A 24,413-nucleotide genomic window follows, 5' to 3' on the forward strand; every position below is an offset into this window, starting at 1 on the left:
GAGCATTCAACTTAAGTATGGCTAATTGCAATTATCTGGTGTTGGAAATCTACTTTCCAAGTGTTACAAACTAAGTTTCTAGAACTAAAGAGTAAATGGTGTCAAAGGGAACACTGTGATCTTCTCTTTATAGAGCCCCAAACATTTTCCATTTCTCCCATGAAATTGTTCACTATTTTGTTGAAGTTATTGTGTTTTATTTTGGCCAATTACTTTTATACATGTCTAAAAGCATGTTTACATTTTTCAGTGATAACGACTAATCATGTTAATGTACTCAGTACTTACTTTCCATCTCAATTCATTAATATTAATGAATTTATTATTTTTAATGTTAGCTTTTTCCCCATATAGGCTACTCTATTGTGGTTAGCCAATGTTGCTTTTGCCTAAATTCCTAATGAATTTATTTCTCTTCCAGGCAAACATTGGAAGGCATAGTCTACCCAAGTTCATTAATCTACAAGCATCCGATTCCAAATTGGATGCCAATGGGCATCATCTCTTTGTAGTTTTACAATAGAGAACTGATTTGATTAATCATATAGCTGTGATTCACTGTATTGTCCCCAGAATGGCTGGTTCTGACAAAGCTCCATAAACTCACAGCATTTTAAGTCTTGGCCTGTCCAGCTTCTCACCTTGCCAGAGACTGCTTACATCTCATTCCACCAAATACTGCCCAAAACAGCTAAAATGTCTTTAATGCAAAAATCACAGCGTATTCATTTGACCCTAAACTATATGTTTTACATTATTTTTATTTATTTTATTTTTCTTTATTATTTATTTATTATTATTATTATTTTATTTATTTATTTATTTTTTGCCTTTTCTAGGGCTGCTCCTGGGACATATGGAGGTTCGCAGGCTAGGGGTCTAATAGGAGCTGTAGCTGCCAGCCTACACCACAGACACAGCAACACGGGATCTCAGCAGCATCTTTGACCTACACCACAGCTCACAGCAACGCAGGATCCTTAGCCCACTGAGTGAGGCCAGGGATATAACCCGCAATCTCATAGTTCCTAGTCGGATTTGTTTCCACTGCGTAACGACGGGAAATCCACATTACTTTTAAATTATTTATAATTTGCATTATTAAATTATAATTTGCATTAGTCACCTACATTAGTGACATTAAATAGTCTTGGGATTTTTTTTTTTAATACATCCATGGAATAAAATTTAGAAAACGTATCCTGTCCATATAGCCATATGGCTAAGGAAGGCACGTTGGTTGCTGCATATTAAAGATATGAGCATTGGAGAAAGCTGCTTATAATGAAAAACAAGAAAATATCTTGTGGCCAACGTGTGGCACCTCCAAGCTACACCTCCTCCATCTATATCAACTTCCCAAACTTTCACAGTAACTTCTAAAGCTATTCACCTACAATGTAAACCAAAAACATTAATGTAATTGAGTTTTTTCTAGTTTTTATAAGGTGAGGGAGTATAATACAGTAAATAGTGATAAATGCAAACAAATCCTGAGACTCAAAAATCACGGCAGTATTACAGGATTAAGTGTTCCTAGACATGTTTCAGAAGTTTCCTTGTAGGCCGGTTTCTGCAGTGTTCTGAAGAAAATGTGGAAGGCTGTGCTATGGCAAAACATAGTTTTAATATACATTCTTGTAAGCCAATACTACTTGTATATTGACATTCAGGTAGTATATTTGGGGGCTACTTTAGCTAATTTGCAGTTCAGTCCTTATAATCCCAAACTTGATATTCCTTCAGCAACAGAATGACTTTTCTGATTATGTACATTATTTCTTCAACTTAACTCTATTTTGTCTTTGAACAGACTGCCAATAAAATCAATGAGCATTATTAGATTTAATTAGCTTTTCTAAATCTTATCTGAATAACAAATGATAGCATCAATCAAAATTCCCAGTTTGACTTTAAAAAGAAATATATTTATACATTATCTCCAAACTATATGTATTTCTCCAATATTTGCAAAGGTTGAAATACTAAATTCACCTTAATATCTTATTATAGGAAAAAAAATCAAACATAATTAAAGTATTAGTACTGATAAAAATATGGCAGCTACTATTTTAAGTTGACTGTTTTCCAATCAAATTATAAACACCAATAATCTTCTTGTGATTTTACAATTCTTCTGTTTCGTGATTTAGAAGGAAAAAGTTAATTTTCTAGTTCAGAAGGGGAAAATTAATCAGGCAGAGACCTCAAAGAAGATAAAGGCAATGCTCTGTTATCAACACTAATGCAAAAGAGTGATAACATAGATCATGCAAACAATGAGAATATCGCAAATCGTTCATTGTCAGGAGAGACTGAACCATGTGATTTACTTTGTAATTGTTTTTCTTGAGCCAATGTTAACATTGATTTGCACTGTTTGAACATTTATCAACTGATGATAGAAGTAGGCTAGACGGATGTTGGGTGGTAAGAGAAATCCTGCCAAAGAATGATGCTTCTCTAAGTAATTATCAAGAGATATGGTTTAAATTTTTAATATTATAAGTTTTTAAATGGCTGAATCCAATGATCTAATTTTCAGATGAGAAAACTGAATTCTCAAGATGCTAAGTGAAATTTTAGCAAAGTATAAATGGTTTTGAATAGATATTACTGTTGCCAAAATTAGAAAATAATGTGTATCAAAATTTTGAAAATAGAAAACTCTAAGTATTTGTTTTAATAACCCCTACTGATTTATTTTCTTTGGTAAAGTAATGCATCGTTACTTATAAAAATCTTAATAAGCAAGAAATTAAAATTATGTAATGAGATGAACTTGTGTCATTGCGAGTGATGGTGAGATTGCTATATTTCTGATTTTATGTAGAAATTAGTTACTACAGACAGGCTAATACATGTGATTTCCATGCCAACCTTTATTTAAATGTATCTGTTACTAAACTTATTCTATTCTGTTGCTCAGTTCTAAATTAGCTTTCCAAAGTGTCCATATTTTCATGTTATTAAAAAAAGGAGTTACATGTCTGTTCATATTAATAAATTTATGATTTCCAAAGAAATTGTTTATAGTTTGATCAACATATTTAATTAACAAGGGCTATTTCACCATTTGTCCTGAGATCTACATATATTTCAATTTTATAATTCATGCATATTATAGTAATTACTTGGAAATAGTTGTGAGGTATCCATAGGACAGTTGGAAAGATCTTTCTGGAGTTAGGCACCAGCTTGATGGTTATTGCAGAAGCCTAACTACAATTAAAATAGTACATTTTCTTGCAGTAAAAATTTAACTTAAAAATACATTTGCACAAAACTGTGCAAAAATGTGCAAAGATGTTTGAATGAATATTATGTTGAAACTTTGAAATGATCTGTTCATATAAACACCCATATGTAAATTAGTGTTTTAGCAATGGTTAAGTTAAAAATAACAGTAGAATCTTGCCTACAACATAAAGCCCAACTATGACATTTTCTTCTATGATTAAAGAAAAGCAAAATTTCAGGATAGGAATGTTTCTTAGTTTAAGAAAACAGTATATAAGTTAAAAGTCTCTATTTTCAAATTATGCCATTGAATCCATTCTTTGAAATATCATGATAAATATTCATAAGAAAATGGACTTGCCCAAATCAGAACCAGCTAGAGGTAAAAGCCAATTAAACCAAACATTTATTCTAGACAGAGTTTAACATCTATGTTCCAAGTCTATGTTAAGCTCATGTCTTTTTGAAGGGCTAAGGCTGAACACTCTTTTGTAGAATATCATGACTCAAAATATCTCTTTCAAAATGAATCCCTATGTAAGTGGAACTCCATTTTTAGAGAACACTGTCCTTTTTAACTGGAATTATTACTCAACATTATCAATGTGTGCCATGTTTTTAAAGTGATTTTTTAATATAGCAAATATGCTAATCTCATATAGTTACAAAAATGAACTTTTACTTGCAACCATATTTTATTAACACCTTTGCCTCTAGAAGAAGTGTGATTTTAAGGATGAAAAGTGTATTTCCCTCTATATTAACCAAAGAATAAATTTAAGCTTGGCATTCGTATAATTAGAGTAATAGATCTTAGAATTTTATTACACTACTGAATGATCCAGTCTCCAGCACTAGTTAGAAAAAAGACTTTGAAAAATATATTTCAGGGAAACGATGACAACAATTTAAAACTGAGAGGGAACTCATATTTTTATTAAATAAGGGAATTCTGAGAAAAAAATGTTGTGTTTGAAATCCACTAGAATCTTTTAAAGCAAAGACAATGTCTTATTCATTTTTAAAAATACTTATTGTCTAACACTGTTCTTTGATCACAGCATTTACTCAGTAAATGTCTGTTGAATAAGAGAATTAATGAAAAATAAAAGAGATTAATTTGCATATATACCAGTGGATCATATCACAGTTCTTTGGCAACAAAAACATTTCATAGTTCTATAAGGAAAATTTTTTTAAAAGAATACACATTTTAATCCTATAGGTTATAATTCTGGAATAAGTTTTAGTATCCATTGTGGAAAATATAATATAGTTCAGCAGTTCAGTGATAAAGCTGGATATTGTCTAGTTGGCAGGTTCATGCCTGAAAAAGTTACATGTTCAGTAGGCAGAAAAAGTCCTTCACATTGTAAAAGAGAACATCAAGCCAACCCTGATCACGTAAAGAAAGACGTTAAGTGAGTGGTGCAAAAAATATAATTCTCCTTATAGAATATTTAGTCATTATCTCAACTGGAATTTACATAAAGTTCCCAGGATACACAATCACCTCTCTATTCTAAGGGTTAACAGAGTAGATTATCAATACGGACAACATAAAACTGTAGCTATCTTAATTTACAGATGTACATGTACTTGATGCCTTGAGAATGCTAAATATTTCGAATAAAACTATGACCCCCCAAAATACTTAACACCTGATTCTTGCCATTTAAAATGTGTCTAACACCCTTATTTTGCCTAAGTTACCTCCATGTTGGCCCCTAAAGTGGGATTAGGTAGAATTTATTTATTAAACACTGTCTACATACCATGATATCATTCTTAAACAACTCCATAAGGTCTGATACCCAAGTTACATCCTCCATTTGTCCCCACCCTGCTCTGTAACCCAATACTGTAAGATGGACATCACATAAAGCAGGCAATGGTTTAAAGCAAATCATGCCACTTTGCCATGCTGTCTTTGTTTGATTAAATTTTTCCAAGCACAAAGAATGAGTTTTCTTGTCCAAGCTTGTTTTGTTTCACAGTGCTTTCTACCTATGGAGCCACTGTCTCTAAAGGAAATTAGAAATAAACCAAAAGGCCAATCCAAAAATAACAGAAAAGCAGGGAGAGGGTAGTAAAGGTCAATAAGAACTTAATTTTTTTTTTTTTTGGCTTTTCTAGGGCCTCACCCACGGCATATGGAGGTTTCCAGGCTAGGGTCTAATCAGAGCTGTAGCCACCAGCCTATTCCACAGCCACAGCAACACAAGATCTGAGCTGCCCACAGCAACACTAGATCCGAGCCTCGTCTGCGACCTACACCACAGCTCATGGCAATGAGCCAGATCCTTAACCCACTGAGCAAGGTCAGGAATCAAACCTGCAACCTCATCGTTCCTAGTTGGATTCATTAACCACTGAGACACGACAGGAACTCCATTTAACACTTATATTTAATGCTTATAACCTAAGTCACAATGAGGCCAATTTAAATTTGACTATATCTACTTTCTATTGAGTTGATAAAGTTAACTAAATTAGTAACAAATCCCCAATACAAATCTAAATCATTAACTTTATCTTGATGCTTTCAGCTATTCCAACATAATGCAATGATTTTGCCCCCAGGATATTAAGAAAAATTATTTCTCAGATACTATAATATTGAGTTATAGTGTCATTAATTGGGTTTCATCTCTATTATTATGTTTCCCACATAGTTGAACATTATAAACTTGCATATTAAGACATTAAAATCTTACTTATAAATATATATATTATTTTAAAATAAGAAAAATAGTAAAACAAACAAACAATTGGTTATTGTGTTTCTGGCATAAGTTTGATGAATGCCAGAAATATGATCCATATACTCCAAGGCATTTTAACTAGTATGATACCTTAGATGTCATTACTTCAACAGAGATGCTTTCTAGCCTAAGGAATAATTGGAAGCAAAACCCAGCAGATTTCAAATGGCTCTAGCTGTGTTAAGTACCGACTGTGGAACGGATTCACTCTCTTACATGTTGCTTTGTAATAGGAGTGATGTACTAAGTGAAAATCCCCGGACAGGTGGAGATCCTATGGATAATTCATGGGGAAGGAAATTAATAACAAATACTAAAGGATGCAGGACAATTTAAAAACACAATATGCAAAAAAAAAAATAAAAACACATTATGCAAAGGAAAATGGTGAAATACTCAAAATGAAAGATAAAGCAATTATCCAAAGGTGAAACAAGAGGGACTAAGATCAAAATAAAATACCACATCCTATCTGCTGTTCTCAGATGCTGTTACAAAGACTAACTTTTCAGAAATCCTAAATAACCCCCAAACCATGTTTTAAACCAAAAGCAGATTACCAGAGATAACTTGCTTATTCAAAAGATATAAAATTCAGATTCAAAAAACCACCAAAAACGAAACTGAGAGAACATGCATTAAGTGAAATGGGGCACCTCTGTCAGTGGTAAGTTGGCATCCTTGGGGAAAACAGGTGAAAAATAGATAGGTTTTTGGAATGTCTGCCTACCATGGGGCAGACATTTACATATACCCATGTTTCCACTCACTTAACAACCTTATGGATTAGGCACGATTACATCCATTCTACAGACTAGGAAAGCAAAGAACAGTACATCTAAATGATGTGTCCACTCTGACACAGTTTCTGAAATAGCAGTTCTTCAAGACATTTTTTTCTTTTTTTTTTTCACTTCAAATGTCAAACTACTTTTTGTAGTAGTCTCAGTTGTTTCATCTGGAAAAAGAATTAAATAGGCCAAATAATCTCAAAGGTCCATTTTGAGTCTTGAGAAACTGTTCTGTGAGTTCTATTAGACACTAAATTTATCTTTCTAAAATTAATAACAGCAGCTAGACACCACTTTAGTCACTATTCAATTATTATTTAGCTTCTTTTTATAGAATTCATATGTGATTCTAGGGTGTCGTCTGGATGGCTCAAAGTCTATTAAGGGTACTTTAAAGTGATGCCTTTTTTTCAACTCCAAAACACAGTGTCTCTATTAAGCAGATATCAAAGTCAATTTATTGGTCATTGGTTAGAAGTAATCACTTTATTAATTATTCAAAGTCTTAAATAAAAATTTGGGACGAGGAGGCTTGAAAGAAAAGGCATCCAATCTTCTTTAAGTTCACTCTTTCCCTTCTCATTATAACCTAACATGAAAAAGATATTATGATGGACAGACATAATGCTGTAGAAGAAATGAGAAAGAAATCAGAAACCACAGATTTCTCTAAGTGATACAAGGGAGTATTTATTTATATTAGAATCAGCAGTTTTTTAAAAAATCCTCTAATTAGAGATTTTGTCTCTCTTTCATATGCAGAAATAATTAGTAAGTCAAGACACTGATAAACGATACAAAGGTGTAAATTATATTTCACTGTTTTTAAAAAAAATCAAAATGCAGAGTCTAAGAATGTCTATACTTATTCACTTATAGGATGAGATTAGGTTAGTGGGTCTTCGTGGGCCTCCAGAAATATGAGGCATGCATTTCTTAGATTAGAAGCATGGGGACTCCTCAGCCACACACACACACACACACACACACACACACAAATAAAATAAATTAGAAATAAATTTTAAAAATTAAAAAAAATTCTTAACATGTGGGTTGGCTGGGGGCAGTGGTTTCAAGGCCTGGTGGCTGGGGGGAGGGCCACCTCCTGTGACAGGGAAAAAAACAAAAATTCTTAACCTAATTAGAGATTTTGTCATCAAGTCCCAGCTATTGTAGAGGTAAATGAGGACAGCAGCTGAAACTAGAAATTCAGAACTCTCTCCATATAAACTTTATTCATTTGGGTCTCTGTCATATGCTTACCACACTTCAGTGGTTTAGAATTAGTTTATTGGGAGGTAGAGTGGGAAGAAAAATTTGGGATTCAATGAATTGCCTTGCAATATATATTTTTTTAATAAGTTAGTTGCAATTCTTTCCAACAAAAATAATGTTCCTAATGAAGAAAATGTTTCAAAATTTCATCTGGCCTAAAAATAGTGTTTTACAAGTAAAAGTAGGCACATGTGGGGAAAAAGATACCAGTGTAGAGGCAGTGTTCTAGATTTGAAATAAAAGCTTTAGCCACATGACTTGGAGAAAAAATAAAAATAAAAAACAGAGTCTCTCAATATCCACATAAGTTCAGTAAGAATAGTAATGTCTTCTTTCTGTAGTTGTTATAGAGATTATCAGTGGAACTATTATGCACATATAAGGCATGATCCCCAAATCAGCTGATCTCTCTCATTAGGTCAACATTTATTGAATGACTATGAAATTTATACTCTTTTAGGCATTGTTGTAAGTTTAGTCTTAAAAATACAAAATAAAAGACACTGTCTTTTACTTTGAGGGACTTTCTTTATTCTCCTAATTACTATATTTTAAGATGCCATATACTGATATTTGATTAACTGAATTGCCATTTGAGACTGAAAGATCATGAGGAACCAGAGCTATGTTTTGAACAATCCTGAATATATGCCTGAGGTTGACACTGCATGGCTGGAGATTATGCTCAGCCTCGCCAATAACAGATGGTCCTGCAGGAATAGTTTAAACCCTGAGGAGCGTTGTTCCCAGTTTCATCCAGAAGTCAATAACCCTTAGCTAACGCAGAATTTAATTGTCTAAAACAGAGACTTTAGGTGTCAAAATGATTCTGTTTAATTATTACCATGTTTAAAAATCAATCAATGAATTCAGCATATTTTGGCATCACTGCTTGGCAGATTTTGCTGTCAAGACCACAAGTGAAAATGAGTTCATGTCCAACTAAAATACCCTACAGATTAGATCTATTTTCACTACAGTTTAATATAATTTTGATTCTTCAATTTTGCACCAGAGAATTTATTTTCATAAAAATTCCAACTTTTTTTTATTTTGGAAATTTGAATGTATTAAAACATTATCAATCTATTTAGCTAAATGTAACATGATTTCTTAACTTTGAAAATAATATCAGTAAGAAAAACCCAATTTTAAAAATTTCAAAGGAAAAAATTGAGATTTGCTATTTCTAGGAAGAAAGGACACATGATAGGTATTTTACTTGACCCTTTATGGATGTTTTAGGGCAAAATATTTTTTCTGATTTTTTTTTTTTTGGAGGGAAGATATACAGAAATAATTTATTGTCATTTAAAAATCTATCCAGAAATGAAGAAAGCAGATGGATATTATGTAGCAAAAAGTGAATCGAGTTCACTTAGAGAATGACAAGAAATGAAGCAAAGAAAGGTTGCTAGTCCATTTATATTCACAGCTGACAAATAGGAAAGGCTCCTATGATTCTAGGCTTCCTGTGTGAGAAGCTATTCAATGACATGAATATACAACACAGGGGAGCATCAACTCACAGCACAGAACTCACTCCATTTCGTCTCCATTTGCCACTTAAATCCTCTATAAAAACTCTCCTGCAAATCTTAGGTACCTGTGCTTTTCAAAGCCCTCTACATTCGGCCCCTATCACACTGGGGCACAGATTGGAGGCAACCACTGAATTCAAAAACACCCCAAAAATACAAAAACAGTATTTTTTTTCCCCCTCAAGAAAAGTTCTACTCTAGAACCACTATCAGCAGAAGACATTTTATTCCTGTAAAAGATACAACTTCATTTTCTATATCCTTCTGTGTTTCCATGCTTCTCCTTGAGGTTTGCTTAATGAGAAAAAAAAAAAAAAAAACCTCATTAACTGAATTGCAGCTGCTATTGTCTTGCACAAAAACTGTTTTGTTTACAAAATCAATCATCTATGATGATTCTCAGCAAGGCTACTGTACCTACTGTGGTCTGCACATGGATTATACAATGCTTCCAGTAGACAAAAATACAGGATTTGTAAAATCATTTAAAAGTAGGCATGGCTATTTCCACTGATTTTATATCTAACAGGGCCAGTCAAGGACATTAAGCATTAAAGAACTGTGAGGCACTTCACTGAACACTGTCATGAAGGTAAATATACTGAAACCCATGTGTATCTGCAATGAACCGCTGTGCTACAAATGCACACTATTTACAAATGGAGCAAAGATGAATTCTAAAAATACAGTTTGAGAAGTGATTCAAGAGCAATTCCTTTGAGGATCAAAGCACTCACTTAGTAGCCAGCCCTCTTCATTATGGTAATGCTACAGTTTTATAGATACCTAGGGTTTTAATCTGATTTATGTTAAGAGGAGAGTATATCCACACAATTGAGATTTTATTCTAGAAGAGATGAAGGCCAGATCATGGACATCAGAGGTACCACAGGTAAATATGAATGGGCCTGCATAATCTACCTGGACTAACCAGAATCATCAAAAAGCAAATCTGTCCATTCTAAGGCATGTATTTGAGACTTCTATTCTTTCAGACACATCTAGTGTTTCTGCAATTGGAAAAAATAGGCAAGACTAATTCCCTAGGCTATAAATCACTCTAATGTGGAGGGAACTGTGTTAGCTAGTTGTATTACAAAGCCTTTACTTCATATTTAATAAGCACCTGCAATACCAGCATTATACAAAGCTCTCTACTTTGCAAATCTTTAAAACCCCACTTAATTTCCAGCACTGATTTCCTGCAATCTGAGAGCTTATGAAGGGTTCACTGTATTCATACAGATCTATGCAAAATGTGCCAGAACTTTCCTGTCTGTGATGGCATTTATTTGGAGGTGAATCCCAAATTTCTATCACTGGCGTGCTTATTTCCAACTAAAATAAATATTCTTAGAATGAAAGCTAGAGATTAGAAGGACAAAAAAAAAAAAAAAAGAAGCAAAGTAACTAGCACTGGAAGAGATATATGCAAATATCAGCTCAATGACAATTCTTCATACCATTTACAATTGAAGCTTAAAGACCCAAATACTCTGCAATCCATTAGTTTCTCAATATCCTGGAAGGGATTAGAGTATTTCTTAATCAACTGCTAACAGTCTGAAAAAGGCCAGAGCAGGGATATTAACAAAGCAGTTTAATACTAAAATGTAGAGATTGCCAGATAGAAAGACTAAGGAAGAATGTTAAAATACAAGATATCATACAAACATGGTAAAGCTGACCACATTTCTATTCTTTCCTATAGCCCGCGTAATTAAACATCTATATAAATTAATGAATGGTGAAGCTATAGGAGACGTCTTTCAAGAAAAAATAAGTTCATTTCATATATTTTCTCAAGGAATTCCAGGATAATTAGTGTAAATTAACTACAAAAAAATCAGTCATATTAATATGCCTCAAAGATCTTGTCTGTGCATCGTATCTTCATCTCTCCCAGCCATACAGCTGGTCCATCCCAAGTCCATCATTTTAAATGTGACATGAGCTTATGGCACCATGATCAATCAAACTGTTAAAGATCGGAGGAAAATATTTTTGCAAGCCATTGAAATAATGGATAAGTATGTAAAAACAGATCCTTAATGAGTGACTTCAAGTTCTCAATGTCTTAAAATTATATTTTATAACTTTATAATTATAGAAAACTCTGATTCTACCACTATCCTTTTCTATAAGCAACACACTAGGATTAAAAATACGGGTGAGGAGTTCCCGTCGTGGCGCAGTGGTTAACGAATCCCACTGGGAACCATGAGGTTGCGGGTTCGGTCCCTGCCCTTGCTCAGTGGGTTAAGGATCCGGCGTTGCCGTGAGCTGTGGTGTAGGTAGCAGACGCGGCTCAGACCCCGCGTTGCTGTGGCTCTGGTGTAGGCCGGAGGCTACAGCTCCTATTGGACCCCTAGCCTGGGAACCTCCATATACCGCGGGAGCAGCCCAAAGAAATACCAAAAAGACCAAAAAAAAAAAAAAAAAAACCCAAAAAACAAAAAAAACGAGTGAGACATTACATACAGATTGTTTTCCCAGTTTATTCCTGCCATCACTCTACTGTTAAGAAATGGGTAGTTGTTTAACTTATTTAAGAATTTCACAGTTTAATGAATCTTGGCTTAGAGGGGGAAAAAAAAAAAGAACATAAATCAAAACCAAAATGTCAATCATGGTAATATATCTTTCTTCTTATGTTTCTGATGACTGACGGCCCAATAGGTTTGGATCAAACAACGGCAAAAAGCATGTGTTCCTTTCCAAATTCAATGTAGGACAGATTTAACACCTATCGAAATAACGGATGAAATCTTTTTTTTTTTTTTTTTTGTCTTTTCTAGGGCCGCTCCCGCGGCATATGGAGGTTCCCAGGCTAGGGGTCCAATCGGAGCTGTAGCCACCGGCCTACGCCAGAGCCACAGCAACACGGGGATCCGAGCCGCGTCTGCAACCTACACCACAGCTCACAGCAACGCCCGGGAGGCCAGGGATCGAACCTGTAACCTCATGGTTCCTAGTCGGATTCGTTAACCACTGCGCCATGAGGGAAACTCCTGATGAAATCTTACACGGTGAAGTGTATTTCCTTATGTAATTAAGAGATCGTATTTTTACATTTGGATTTGCTTCTGTGATGTGATGTAAATTTTTGAGAAGCTAACTATTAAAAAGGCCAAACACATTAACACTATTACTTATTGAACATGACTCCTATGTCTCTACTTAAAACTTTAGAGTAAGTCTCTTGCTGACCTGCATTCTTAAATTTTCACCAATACTTGGTCTGTGATTAGAGTCATATTTCAACAAACCTAATTTAAATTTTAGGGCCCTGGTATGCAATACAGTATGAAGAATACATTAAACATAAAATCAGCTGTCAAGAAAGCCAAAACTTAAAAATCCACATGAAATAATTCTTAGTTTCCAACTATGTGAAATATATGACATTAGCTGGTTTGTTAATATTACCAAGAGATTACTTTATAGATTTGATAGAGAATGCCCTTCAAGAAAACAGAAGACTAAATCCAAAAAAAAGCTTCCTGCCAGGATTTTAAGTGCAAGTGGTAAACAGTCCACCAAATTCAGTTTCGTTTTTGTCTAATTTAAGCATATGCAAGTGAAAAGCTCAACTCTGACAAGGTCTAACAGAAAGTACTTAAAAAGAGCAATGCAGTTGACGTGGCCTGGAATCCTGTAAACACTCAGTCTCATACTGCATGAACCAACACGAAGCGCCCTAACTCTGCCCATTTGGTCATATCTGCATTTCCTACAACCCACTAACAAAAAATATTTAGAAATCTAAATAATAAATTTAAAATAATTGTGAAAACTGAGCTGATAAGAAGATAATTTAAAGGTCTCACTTTCTTGATACTGTCAGGTAAAATAATGCAATGTGAAAAAGAATTGATAAAGATACCCTTTCTGGTATTTGGGGAGTAATTTACATTCCTCTCATATGCATCAATACAAAAATGAAACTTTAAGAGCTGAAATGACTCCAAACTGATTAGAAGGAAAGCTGATTTTAGATTTGAGTGTTTGCATTTAATCTAAATTCTATTTTATTGTTTCACACATTATATTTTACTTTGTGCTATTATGAGAAAGTCAATTTTAGCTTGAAATATTTAGTCAGACTATGCATATTTCCTAAGAATATGACACCTTAGTACAGTACAATATTTACAAGGTAATTTTAATGATGCCAAAGCCTGTTCTGTGACACCATGAGGATGACTCATCCGAACCTAAGGGAAAATTAATTTAGAGTCTTTCTATATATAGAATTAATTGCAACAAAATTTAGAAAATAGGATGCTAGAATATTTTAACTACTGAAATTATTTTCTCTACACTAACAAATGTCCAGAAATTAGTAGACATGTTCATGCTTAACATGCTAGTAACTTTTTATTTTTACCCTCTTTATGTTTATTAGCAGCAAAGGACTAAGATGTGCCTTGAATTTTATACCTTAGGTGTATCAAGCTGAAAAAAAATTCAAATATTTCCTTCATGAAACCAAGAGAAAAGGTTGCCAGGCTATGTGGGTGGCCCATACTCATTTCAAATTCCTGACTCAATATCCAAGGGGTCTGGGTATCTTCTACCTCAAAACTGACTTTGGAATCATAAACTGACTTCGGGATTATAGAGCACTTAGCCAAAAAGGGAGCAGAAACCAAAGTCACAACTGATTACATTTTAAATAGAATTTGCATTTTGAGGGGCATTTTTTCCTCCCATATGCCACCCATGCTCATTCCTCACAGTATATTGCATAGTTTAGTAGTTTAAAACAGCTTAAAGTCTTTGTTGGCCTCTCATTAGTTAACATTTGCTCCTTTCACTTGCAATTTCATTTTTCTTTCTTACTGTTCTAAACAGCAATTCTCTGACTATCTTGTGCATTTTACATGACATAACAGTATCTCAGTAGGGGCTGTAGTGGGATTACTCAAAAATGAAAAGTAATCAGAAAAGTAATACAGTATCTCTAAATGGTTGGGAGTAGAAGCAATTCCCTTTATACTGTAAGAGCACATGTAATACACTTGAGTATGGCATGCAAACACATTTTCAATGTATAATTTCTTCAATGTATACACAAGTGTATATGTGAGCAAATACTCTAGATTGTGAAAAGTTAAAGTAAGCTTGTTGTAAGCTCTAAAACAGGCATTTCATTTAGAAAATTAAACATGACTATTTACCCAGAACCAAACTCTAGCGCAACTATCACAGATCGTTTAACTATTGGAAGAAGTTGTCACATGTAAATAGGTTACTTTTTTTTTTTTAATTCTCTAACATATTCATTCATATCCCCACAAAAAGCACACTGTGGCAAAGAAAATTAATTCCCCAAATTCTGAACCTGGTTGGGAAACAGCAGTAAACAGCTTACACAAAAGCCTCCAGCTACAATAAAACTGCTGTCAATAAGTAATCTGGGAGTTGGGCTGTGCAAAAACAGGTCCTCTGGAAATGATCATCCGAAAGGGAAAGGGGCTGGAATTTCTTGCCCCAATATGCTGTGGCAGCGGTTTACCAAGTGTGGTCCCTGGACTAGGAGCACCAGAATCACCTAGGATCATGTCAGCAAAGCAAATTTTCATGCTTGACCCCAGTGATCCCTGACCAGAACCTCTGGGAGAGGAGACTAACATCCCACGTTTTAAGAAACATTCCACGTGATTCTGAAACATTCTAAAATTTGAGAAGTTAATATTTTAAAAATCATACTCATTCAGAATATATTTCCCTTGTAAAAGAAGATATACCAATGAACTTTATCATTTAAAGCCCTACTGGAATTGGTTATGTTATTCTCTCACCTCTATAACAGTGAACTTTGCTTATTTGCGAATAAAATCAAGGCATAATCTAAGCTTTTTTAAAAAAAGGATATTTTGCTCAATCTATGAGTGCTAAGGGTGCTCCCAAAAATTCATTAAATTTTTTGTGGAAAATTCAGTTACAGATTTGTTATATTCAAGGAAAAATAAAGCTTAGTAAAATAGAGTTGGTTGAAGAATGTGGTTTATGATTGTTTTGTATGTTCTTTGCAGGGTCACATGAGGGAAAACAGCAGGGGGTAAAAAGTCAGACAAAGTAAGAATCAACACACTATGAGCAAATTCATGGTGTAAAAGTTAGTCATTATGTTTTCATTGTCCAGACAATACAAACTCATGATATTTAAATTTGGCAACCCTTTGCTCCAGAATCTTGCATTTTAGCCACACATCAACTAGCACCATAAAATGAAAAGGTGTTGCTGTTAACAGCAATCTGTGCCCACTCAACTAAAAATCTTCACAGATTATATGTTAGTTTACAAATTCCTTTGAAAGCTTTTATTGTAATAAACCTTCCTTTTTCAAAAGTGAGTAGTGTCAAGAGCACATTTTATATAAAAGCCACTAGTTGAAGTGAAGGAGCTAAAAAAAGAATTTTTACTTTTTAGCTTAACTAGAACATCTTCGATAACAACCATGTAGTTCAGTGAAAAAATATCATTTAAAAGATACTATATAATGTGTGTTCTTTATTCACAGAAAATATGCCTCTTTGATACTAAAATTGTACATATTGCTATCGCCATCACCTGTGCTTACTTCCAGAAATATTTCCTTTCTCCAACATTGCAATTTTTCTTTCTCAGCATGAAAACTTCTAAAAGGTATAAATAAGCAAAGCCATTTCAATAGCTCTTTATCATAATCGTGAATTATAGCTACATTTGAACACTGAAATGCCTACAAGGAGAACTGCATGGTGACACATGGTCTCAAGGAATGTCTAAAATGCACTTTAGTTCCAGTTAGAGAATTACTCAGCATCCTATTTCAAAGATTACATCATACAAACACATTTTCTTATGACTGACTAAACTTCAACAAAAGATCTTTCCCATACCTTGCTGAAATGCACTTAACATTTATGTCACTGTAGTATACACAGAAACATTTGTGTCACTGTACTATATAGAGATTCAACTTTGAAGAAGTCAGAAAAAGTGGGTCTGTACATCAATGCTCACATAGAACCCATCATGCTTGATATGAAAAGATGATATAGGAGTAATATTAGTATGTTTCTTTGGAAAACAAATTTCAGATTTTGTATGAAAAGTTTTAAATCATATTAGTTTTTTTCAAGATACTACGCAAATCATAAAATATCATCAGTATTTTGTGAGTGACCTTCACATTAAAAGTAAGGAATAAAGAAAGCCATTTTTTCTTTTCATTAAAATAGCAAGTTCATATTTAAATCCACTCAGTTTCATAAATTACTTTAGTTGCCAACTTTTACAAGCCTCTACTAAGCTCAGAAATTTTTTAAGTTTTAAAACGTCAAACCTCTTTTAAAAAGTTGATGAACCTAACATGAAGAGAACTCATTTCAACTTCCACGCATATCTAATAAGTTTATATTCTCCTCTGGAACTTCTACACTGACATTTTAATTCCTTTCATTCTGTATATTCAAGCTCTGAGTACATATACTTCCGAAATGCTCTAGATATTTAATCTTTTAAGAAATGGAGATTTTAGTTGTAAAACCAGAGGCACTATACTTAATGTTAATCGCAGCTAGCGATTCATTGTCAAAATTATTTTAATAAAGATCTTACTACCAAGAAACTTTAAAGTCACTGCAGAGCAACAAATACTAGATAGTGAGCGAAAAAGAGTTTCAGTAGGACATTTTGACCCACTCCACCTGCACAAGGACTGACCCATTCCATCCCCACAAGGAAAAGAAAAAAGAAAAACTCTTGAGTTTCCAAACACTAATCCAGAACTGTCAATACTATTCTGCAAATTTATTTTGCTTACTCGATTTTCTGAAATCTGCCTGTCCCTTATTTTTAGCAAATTCAGATGGGCCATCACCATAGGTGGACTGAAAACCAACAGAGACAGAAGTAGGATTTTGGAATCCTAGAAAGTTGGTGTGTGAGAGCTAATCACAAAAGAGCAAGCAAATGAACTTAAAAGCTGGTTGCTCCAGAGCAACTATCATTAAATAAAAGGTATCTTTGGCTGTAGTACCAGTTTGATCTCTCCCTCCCCCTTTCCTTGCTACTGCGGGATTGGCACCTGGCCAGCACAAGCCACATGATACCCTAGTGCCATCTACAGGCTATTATTGACACTCAACTTTCATGGCAACAGACAAGCACCAGTGAAATAAATTAGACAGCGCTGCATTTAAATCTTTATTAACAAGGAATTATTAGACCTAAGAAAAACTAATTCTGGATTTGGTTGAAATATGAGTTTCTCAGCCTCTTAATCCCTCTCCATATGGCATATTTCACAATTTAAAATGAGTTATGACGGATCACTTATGAATTACTAAGATGAGGGAATATTTACAATGGATTCATTCTTTTATGTTTAAATCAGTTATATTAGGGAGAAAGCACTCCTTCCACTCCTTCCCTTTTCTTTTTTTTTTTTGAAAGAGTACTTTGGTTACTGTAGACAATATGCAAACTTTTCTCTTTAATCTCCAATTTACTATGTGACAATAAAATCATCTGAAATCAAAGAGAAGACTTCTATGGCTTGTTGCAATCTATCAACAATCATGTGCTTCACAGCTGATGTACATTTAATATCCTACTATCTTGTTTAGAGACTAAAAAAAATTAACCCCTTTAGTAACCACAACTCCAACATAATTATAGTCAGACCTTCAAACATCAGTCATTTAAAACTTGAGATTTGAAGGTGACTTTTGAGATCAAAAGATAATATGAAAATCTTGAAACAGTCAATTTGGAAACCCCAGGAGCAGAATTTGGCATATCAGGACAGGTTTTCTTCCTCAGCAAACATTATCTTGGGACATTTTGGAATAATTTCTTCTTTTCATCTTTTGCCATTTGAAGGAAACTGGGAGGTTAAATAATTCTCAGAACTCAGAAATTTCAAAGCTGTTCTAAAAATTCTTGCCTGAGCCCCAGAGGAATAAAAAAGGGGTCAAGTTTTTTTTTTCCCTCTTTATAACTAAGCTAAAGTTAGACCAAAACAATAGACACACTGGCACGTTAATACTGGTTGACTGGGCACTTGTATGCAGTACTTATAGACCAGTAAAAGTGCTCGTTTACCTGTCTGGTGTGTAAGGGGCCCTTTGTCTTGAAGCCTCCTTGGGAACTGCACTCTGAGGCACTGAAGTGATCTGAACTAGTGGAAGAGCGTTTGGAAAGGGTGTCACAACCCCCGACAAAGGTGTTGTCCAAAGGGAGCTCCTGAATCACGTGATGCTTTTTCACCGAAACCGGCGTGTCAGGTTTAAGATGGAAAGCGGGCTGCGGAGAAGCGGATTTGTAGTGCTTGGCTAGATCAGGACTGTTGGGCTTGAAGGTGGTTGGAGGTGCGGGGCCCCAGTCAAATCTTCCTATGCTCTGCTCTTCCAGCTCAGCTGGTAGGCTTATTGTCCCATTGATAGGTTCGTGAACGGCATCATCGGGTTTGGACTCTTCTATGGTAACAAAGTTCAAAAGAGAACTCTTGGGAGACTTTCTTTTCTTCCTTTTCTTTTTCTTGTTTTGTTTGTTTTCCTGGTTGGGGGACATCCATTCGGCACCTTGCTTGCTCCTTTGAGCTGCTTTGAATCTTGATGCATGGCGACAGCGGACCAGAACAGTGACGAAGATCACGACAATGACCACCATGGCGCCGGCAACGATGGCGATCATGATGGTGAGATAGTCCTCGTTTTGATAAGGCTGGCTGCTATCCCCTATGTTCCTGTCCAAGGGGGTCTCCATAGTCCTGCGAATCAAGTCATAGATATAGGAGGCATTGCCAGCAGTGTCATTAACATAAAGAAAAACAAGCACGAGTGTGTGCAGAGACTTAGGGTATCCCAGGTCACTTATGTTGACCACCAGCCGGTGCAAACCCACGTCGGTAGGTGCTGGTTTTTCTTCCAGAGTAATGTTACCTGTTACCGGATCTATTCGAAACAAGCCTTTGTTGTTCCCACTCACAATGGTATACTTGAGTTCAGCATTCATTCCAGTGTCAATATCCACTGCAAAAACTTCTGCTACCACGGAGCCAGGAATGGCTGAAAGAGGCACCAACTTAAAAGAAGTATTAGAAGGTGGAGAAATGACAACGGGGCTGTTGTCGTTGACATCCATGACGTTGATAGTTACTTTTGCCGTAGAGGAACGGGGTGGTTGTCCCCCGTCAGTGGCTTTGACATCGAAAGTGTAGGAACTCTGCTGCTCCCTATCAAATGAAACATTTGACTTTATGACTCCAGAATAGGGATCCAAAACAAAATTATCATTGTCATTCAGAATGGAAAGAGTCACAGCTTTATTCTCCCCAGCATCTGCATCTGTCACTGTGATTACCCCCACAGTACTATACTTTGGCAGATTCTCAGACACGAAAAATTGAAAATGATTATGAGTAAACTTGGGGCTATTGTCATTCTCATCCAGAACAGTAACTATCACAGCCGCCTGGCTCTGAAGGGGAGGGGTCCCATTGTCCCTGGCAGTTACTGTAAAGATGAATCGTTCTTGTTCTTCTCTGTCAAAGACTCTGGAGGCTGTCAAAACTCCTGTCTTTCGGTCTAGATCAAAGAAGGAGGCATTCGGTCCAAGCTGATAAACAATATCTGCATTTTTCCCACTGTCTTCATCTGTGGCACTAATAGTTGTTAAGTATAACCCACGTCGGTTGTTTTCAGAAACTGACAGCTCAATTACAGGCTGGTTGAAAATTGGTGGGTTGTCATTTTCGTCCTCAAGCTTAACCCTTACCAGAGCAGTCTGATTTAAACTGGGCTTCCCAGAATCAGAGGCAACAATTTTAAAGCTGAATTCTTTGGTGCCCTCATAGTCCAACAAAGAAGAGGTCTCTAGCAAATATTGGTTGTCGTATACTGCCTTCAAATGAAATGGAACCTCTCTTTCAATAAAACAGATCACTTTGCCATTCACATCTGTGTCCTTATCTGAAACTGTAATTAGGGCAATCTTTGTATTGACAGGATCTTTCTCAGATAAATACACCGTGCCATTGATGGGACTTATAATGTACCTGAGGTCTATGTTCGGAGGGTTATCATTTACATCGGTGACATTGATGGTAACCGTTGCTCGAGCGGGAGTGGAGCTGCCATCGCTAGCCAGCACTGTCACTTTGTGAATGGCTGTCTCCTCTCGATCTAAGGACCTCTGAACTGTAATCAGCCCAGTAGTATTATTTAAAGCAAAGAGTCTTTTGGTTGCAGGGGCGACCTGGGCACCAAAAATGTACCGGATTTCAGCATTGCTGCCTATATCTGCATCAGTGGCATGGAGCTGAATTACAGAGGTGCCCACGGGAGCATTCTCTGGAATATGCACCTCCACTTGACCCTCTTTAAACACTGGCCTGTTGTCATTTACATCACTTACTGTGACCTGCAGTATGGCTGTGCTGGATTTCTGTGGAGTGCCCCCATCCTCTACTTTGATTTTCATCACATAGGTATCTTTCTGTTCTCTGTCCAAGTTTTGCTGAACAATCAATTGCGGCCACTTCTCTCCTTCCGGAGTTTCCACGATATCCAGTCCAAAAACACTCTGCCCATTTAACAATTCATAATGCTGTACACCATTGAAGCCTGTGTCAGGATCTGTTGCTGATGGAATTGGAAAGCGGCTGTTGATCAAAGTGTTTTCTGGGATGGAAATATTGATGACAGGAGATGGAAACATGGGGGCATTATCATTGGTATCCTTGACAATTATTTTTATTTTGATCAGCCTGAAAAAATCATTGGGGAGGATCACCACCTCAAGTTCAAAGAAACACTCATTCTCTTCAGCATAAGAGGCTCCAGCACAGAGTTTTTCTCTGTCTATTCTATTGGAGGTTGTGAAAATTTCCCCAGTGCTACTGGATACTTTCACCAAAGGGGCATCCCCAGCTTTAGAAACCAGTCTGTAGACAAGGCTGGCGCTGGTCCCTGTGGCAGCATTGATGTGAGAAATGTTCAGATCCTTTGGTATGTTTCCTATGGGTACATTTTCAGGCAATTCCTCTCTAATAGTGTAAATAAGTTCTTGAGCTATTGCGGAATCCAGTCTTAAACAGGCAATCAGAGCAGCCAACAGGTAAAAATCCCTCAGGTCCATGATAATGTGTATTTATTTTCTTTTCCTGGATTTTAGGGTTTAAAGGTTTCCACTGAGGAATGATGCACGAATTGCAAGAGGAAGTATGCATGGACTGGAGAATGCATTACATCTCATCGCTTATTTGGAGACAGCCACTGTCAACACAATCGTATAGACAAAATTATTCTTCAGTAAACAAAAGCACACAGTCACGAAATATCACAACATAATTTCCACTGCATATTAGTAAACATGGCAGTTTGCTCTTTCACTGTTTGCAAGTTAACTCTGTGCATAAAAACACCAAATATCCCCTGATTGTTGCATTTGCCCAGAGAAAATGAAATTATCCACTTTTGAATTAAGGACAGCTGCTATTTTTACCTCAATCCACACTAGTTTCAGGACACTGTTTAATTCAAAACATTCATTCTTGCTCTTATTTCCCCTCCCCCGTCTTACCCGCCTCCTGGCTTCTAACCTACCTCCCTTAGTTTTTTTAGGAGCAAGTGAAAAACACTAAGTATTTAGCTACGGTTCCTGCTAATTGCTTTGTCACATGTTAAATGTGATGTGTTTTTGTCTCTGCCACACTGAGTCATCTTTTTCTTCTGAAAAGACTCTGTTTCTTTCCTCCCAGTTCTTCAACTGCCTTCTAATACAATTTTACTGAGAAACAAGCATCCGGACATGCTGCTGCAGCATCAGAAGCAATAGTCGCCGGCCACTACATAACCTCAAAGCACAATACCAAGACCTCCAATTTCTTACCCAAACCTTGCTTTCATTTCTCCATGTTGCCAAATTAGCCCCATTAGAATTAATAAACACATTAAAACTTTTAGAATATATATAATAATATAGGATTATTTATCCTAGAGGTGGAAGAGAGTGCCAAGATACAAGTGAAACGCAGCTAACATTTCCATGTAATAGCACAATATTTTCTACTGAGCATAAAAGAGGGAAAAAATTGCAGTTTCTTAACCCCTGATCTCTGGTTATAGTATTAGTAACATCTGCCACACATAAATACTGCAACTCAGTAATGCAGGTAAAAAAGCCTTCTGTTTAGATGCCCCCCAACTGCAATTTACATGGGTGCAAGGTTCCAAGCAGCTACCTACTTGAGTAGAACTGGTCAGTTCCCAGGCTCTAATCTTATCTGCATTAGGCTGCACGGTAACTGATGCCCGCGATTAGTTCCGGCAGAGTGATGCAGGTAGGGATGCAGATACAGCCTAGTAGGTGAGCTCTGCCCCAACCGTCTACCCAATGACAAACATCTATCGTCTACACCGAGGACATATCTAAACACAAAATGTACAATTGTGCATGCGAAACTTTACACTTACGTTAGTTGCCTCAACCTTTCCCCTTTCCCGGTATGCTGCAGTTAGGAATGATCTGTTCCAACACAGAGAAAGCCATGCATCTGGTAGCACCAGTTTGGGGAGAAATCAGAAGCAGCAAAACGTTTCCTCTTTGTAAAATGTGTTGCTTCGGGCTGGCAAATTAGCAACTCCGGAGAACAAATTCACAGATTTGTCGTTAGTCATTCTCTCCACATTTCGTCTCTATTACCCACGGGGTCTGAGCTCTTCTGGTATTTAACACACACACAACATCCAGTTGCACTTCTTCAGCTCAGGGATATTTTCCACAGCATCAAGCATACCATTTCCCTCCGATGTCAATACTGTTCAAGTCTCTTAACTTCTTGTAGGAAACGTCAGAGTTGGGGTGATGGTGATTCTCTGGATGATCTCCGGGTGACAGTTGCCTGAAAAATTCCTAATTGGTTATCTCTCTCGGGCTTCAGAGACTCTGGGGTGCTCCTTCCTGTCTGGCATGCTCTCCCTCTCTCCCTTCTCCTCTGCCCCTCTCTCCTTCTCCCTCTCCTCTCTCCTCTCTCTGAACTGAATTTCTTGATATAACTCTCAATAAGCCCAGAGGGAGGGCGTGACGAACTGAGCCCCGCCCCTGCCCCCTGATTGGCCCGTATCTTGCGGTGCGGGCGGCCACAGTCGGGCGCGGAACAAGGCGCTGACTGTCTTCCAGCCTCCCCTCCCCATCTCCCCTTCGGCAGTCACGAAAACCCGGAGTCACGATCCCAGCCCCGGGAGAGCTGGATTCCGGGAGGCGCACTGAGCATGCCCAGCATGGGCCGGTTGGGGAAGGAAGCGGCGGCGCTCCCCAGACCCGCGAGGACAGGGCTGTCACGGGCGCATAAGGGCTGGCGGCTGCTCGGAGTGGCTCCGTGTAGCGAGCAGCCGAGCCCCGGCGGTCGCTCGACCAGAGGCAGCGCGGGAAGCCGGCAGGGCGTGAGGGGCGCGGACCCTGGAGCCTCGGGCACCGCGAAGGGCGGATGGGGGATGTCGAGGCGGCCCGGCTGCCGACGCACATCCCGCACTTCTCTTTGCTAAATCGAGGGACCAAAATGCAGAGATCGGAGAGAGACCAACCGGGGTCCGAGGAGCGAAAACACTCTGTCGCCCCTCGGAGGGAAGCAGGGGCCAGCAGATCCCCGGAGCGCGTTAAATGGACTACACGCCCGGTGCTGCAACTAGAGGCTTTTGCTGGCGGGGACTCTGGCCGGAAAGGCAGAGAGGGCGGATAGGAAAGGTCGGGACAGAGGATATTTGAATCTCCTTCAAGACCGGAGAGAAAATTACTTTGAGCA

The 24,413-nt window shown here is 37.0% G+C and overlaps 1 protein-coding gene across 2 annotated transcripts in view; it reads right to left on the reverse strand.

Moving 5' to 3' along the window:
• PCDH9 (protocadherin 9) overlaps nucleotides 1-23,651 on the reverse strand; it is a 941,799-nt gene extending 918,148 nt beyond the window's left edge. For both annotated transcript variants that reach the window (XM_047755990.1, XM_047755989.1), the window contains exons 1-2: nucleotides 23,086-23,651; nucleotides 18,713-21,885 (exon numbers count right to left, since the gene is read on the reverse strand). In XM_047755990.1, the coding sequence (XP_047611946.1) occupies nucleotides 18,713-21,748 (3,036 nt within the window). In that variant the 5' untranslated portion in view covers nucleotides 21,749-21,885; nucleotides 23,086-23,651. The remainder of the gene's footprint in view (nucleotides 1-18,712; nucleotides 21,886-23,085) is intronic.
• Between the last annotated feature and the right edge of the window lie 762 nt (nucleotides 23,652-24,413).

The sequence above is a fragment of the Phacochoerus africanus genome, chromosome 13 (assembly GCF_016906955.1).
Source record: "Phacochoerus africanus isolate WHEZ1 chromosome 13, ROS_Pafr_v1, whole genome shotgun sequence".
In the NCBI taxonomy this organism is placed as follows: Eukaryota; Metazoa; Chordata; class Mammalia; order Artiodactyla; family Suidae; genus Phacochoerus; species Phacochoerus africanus.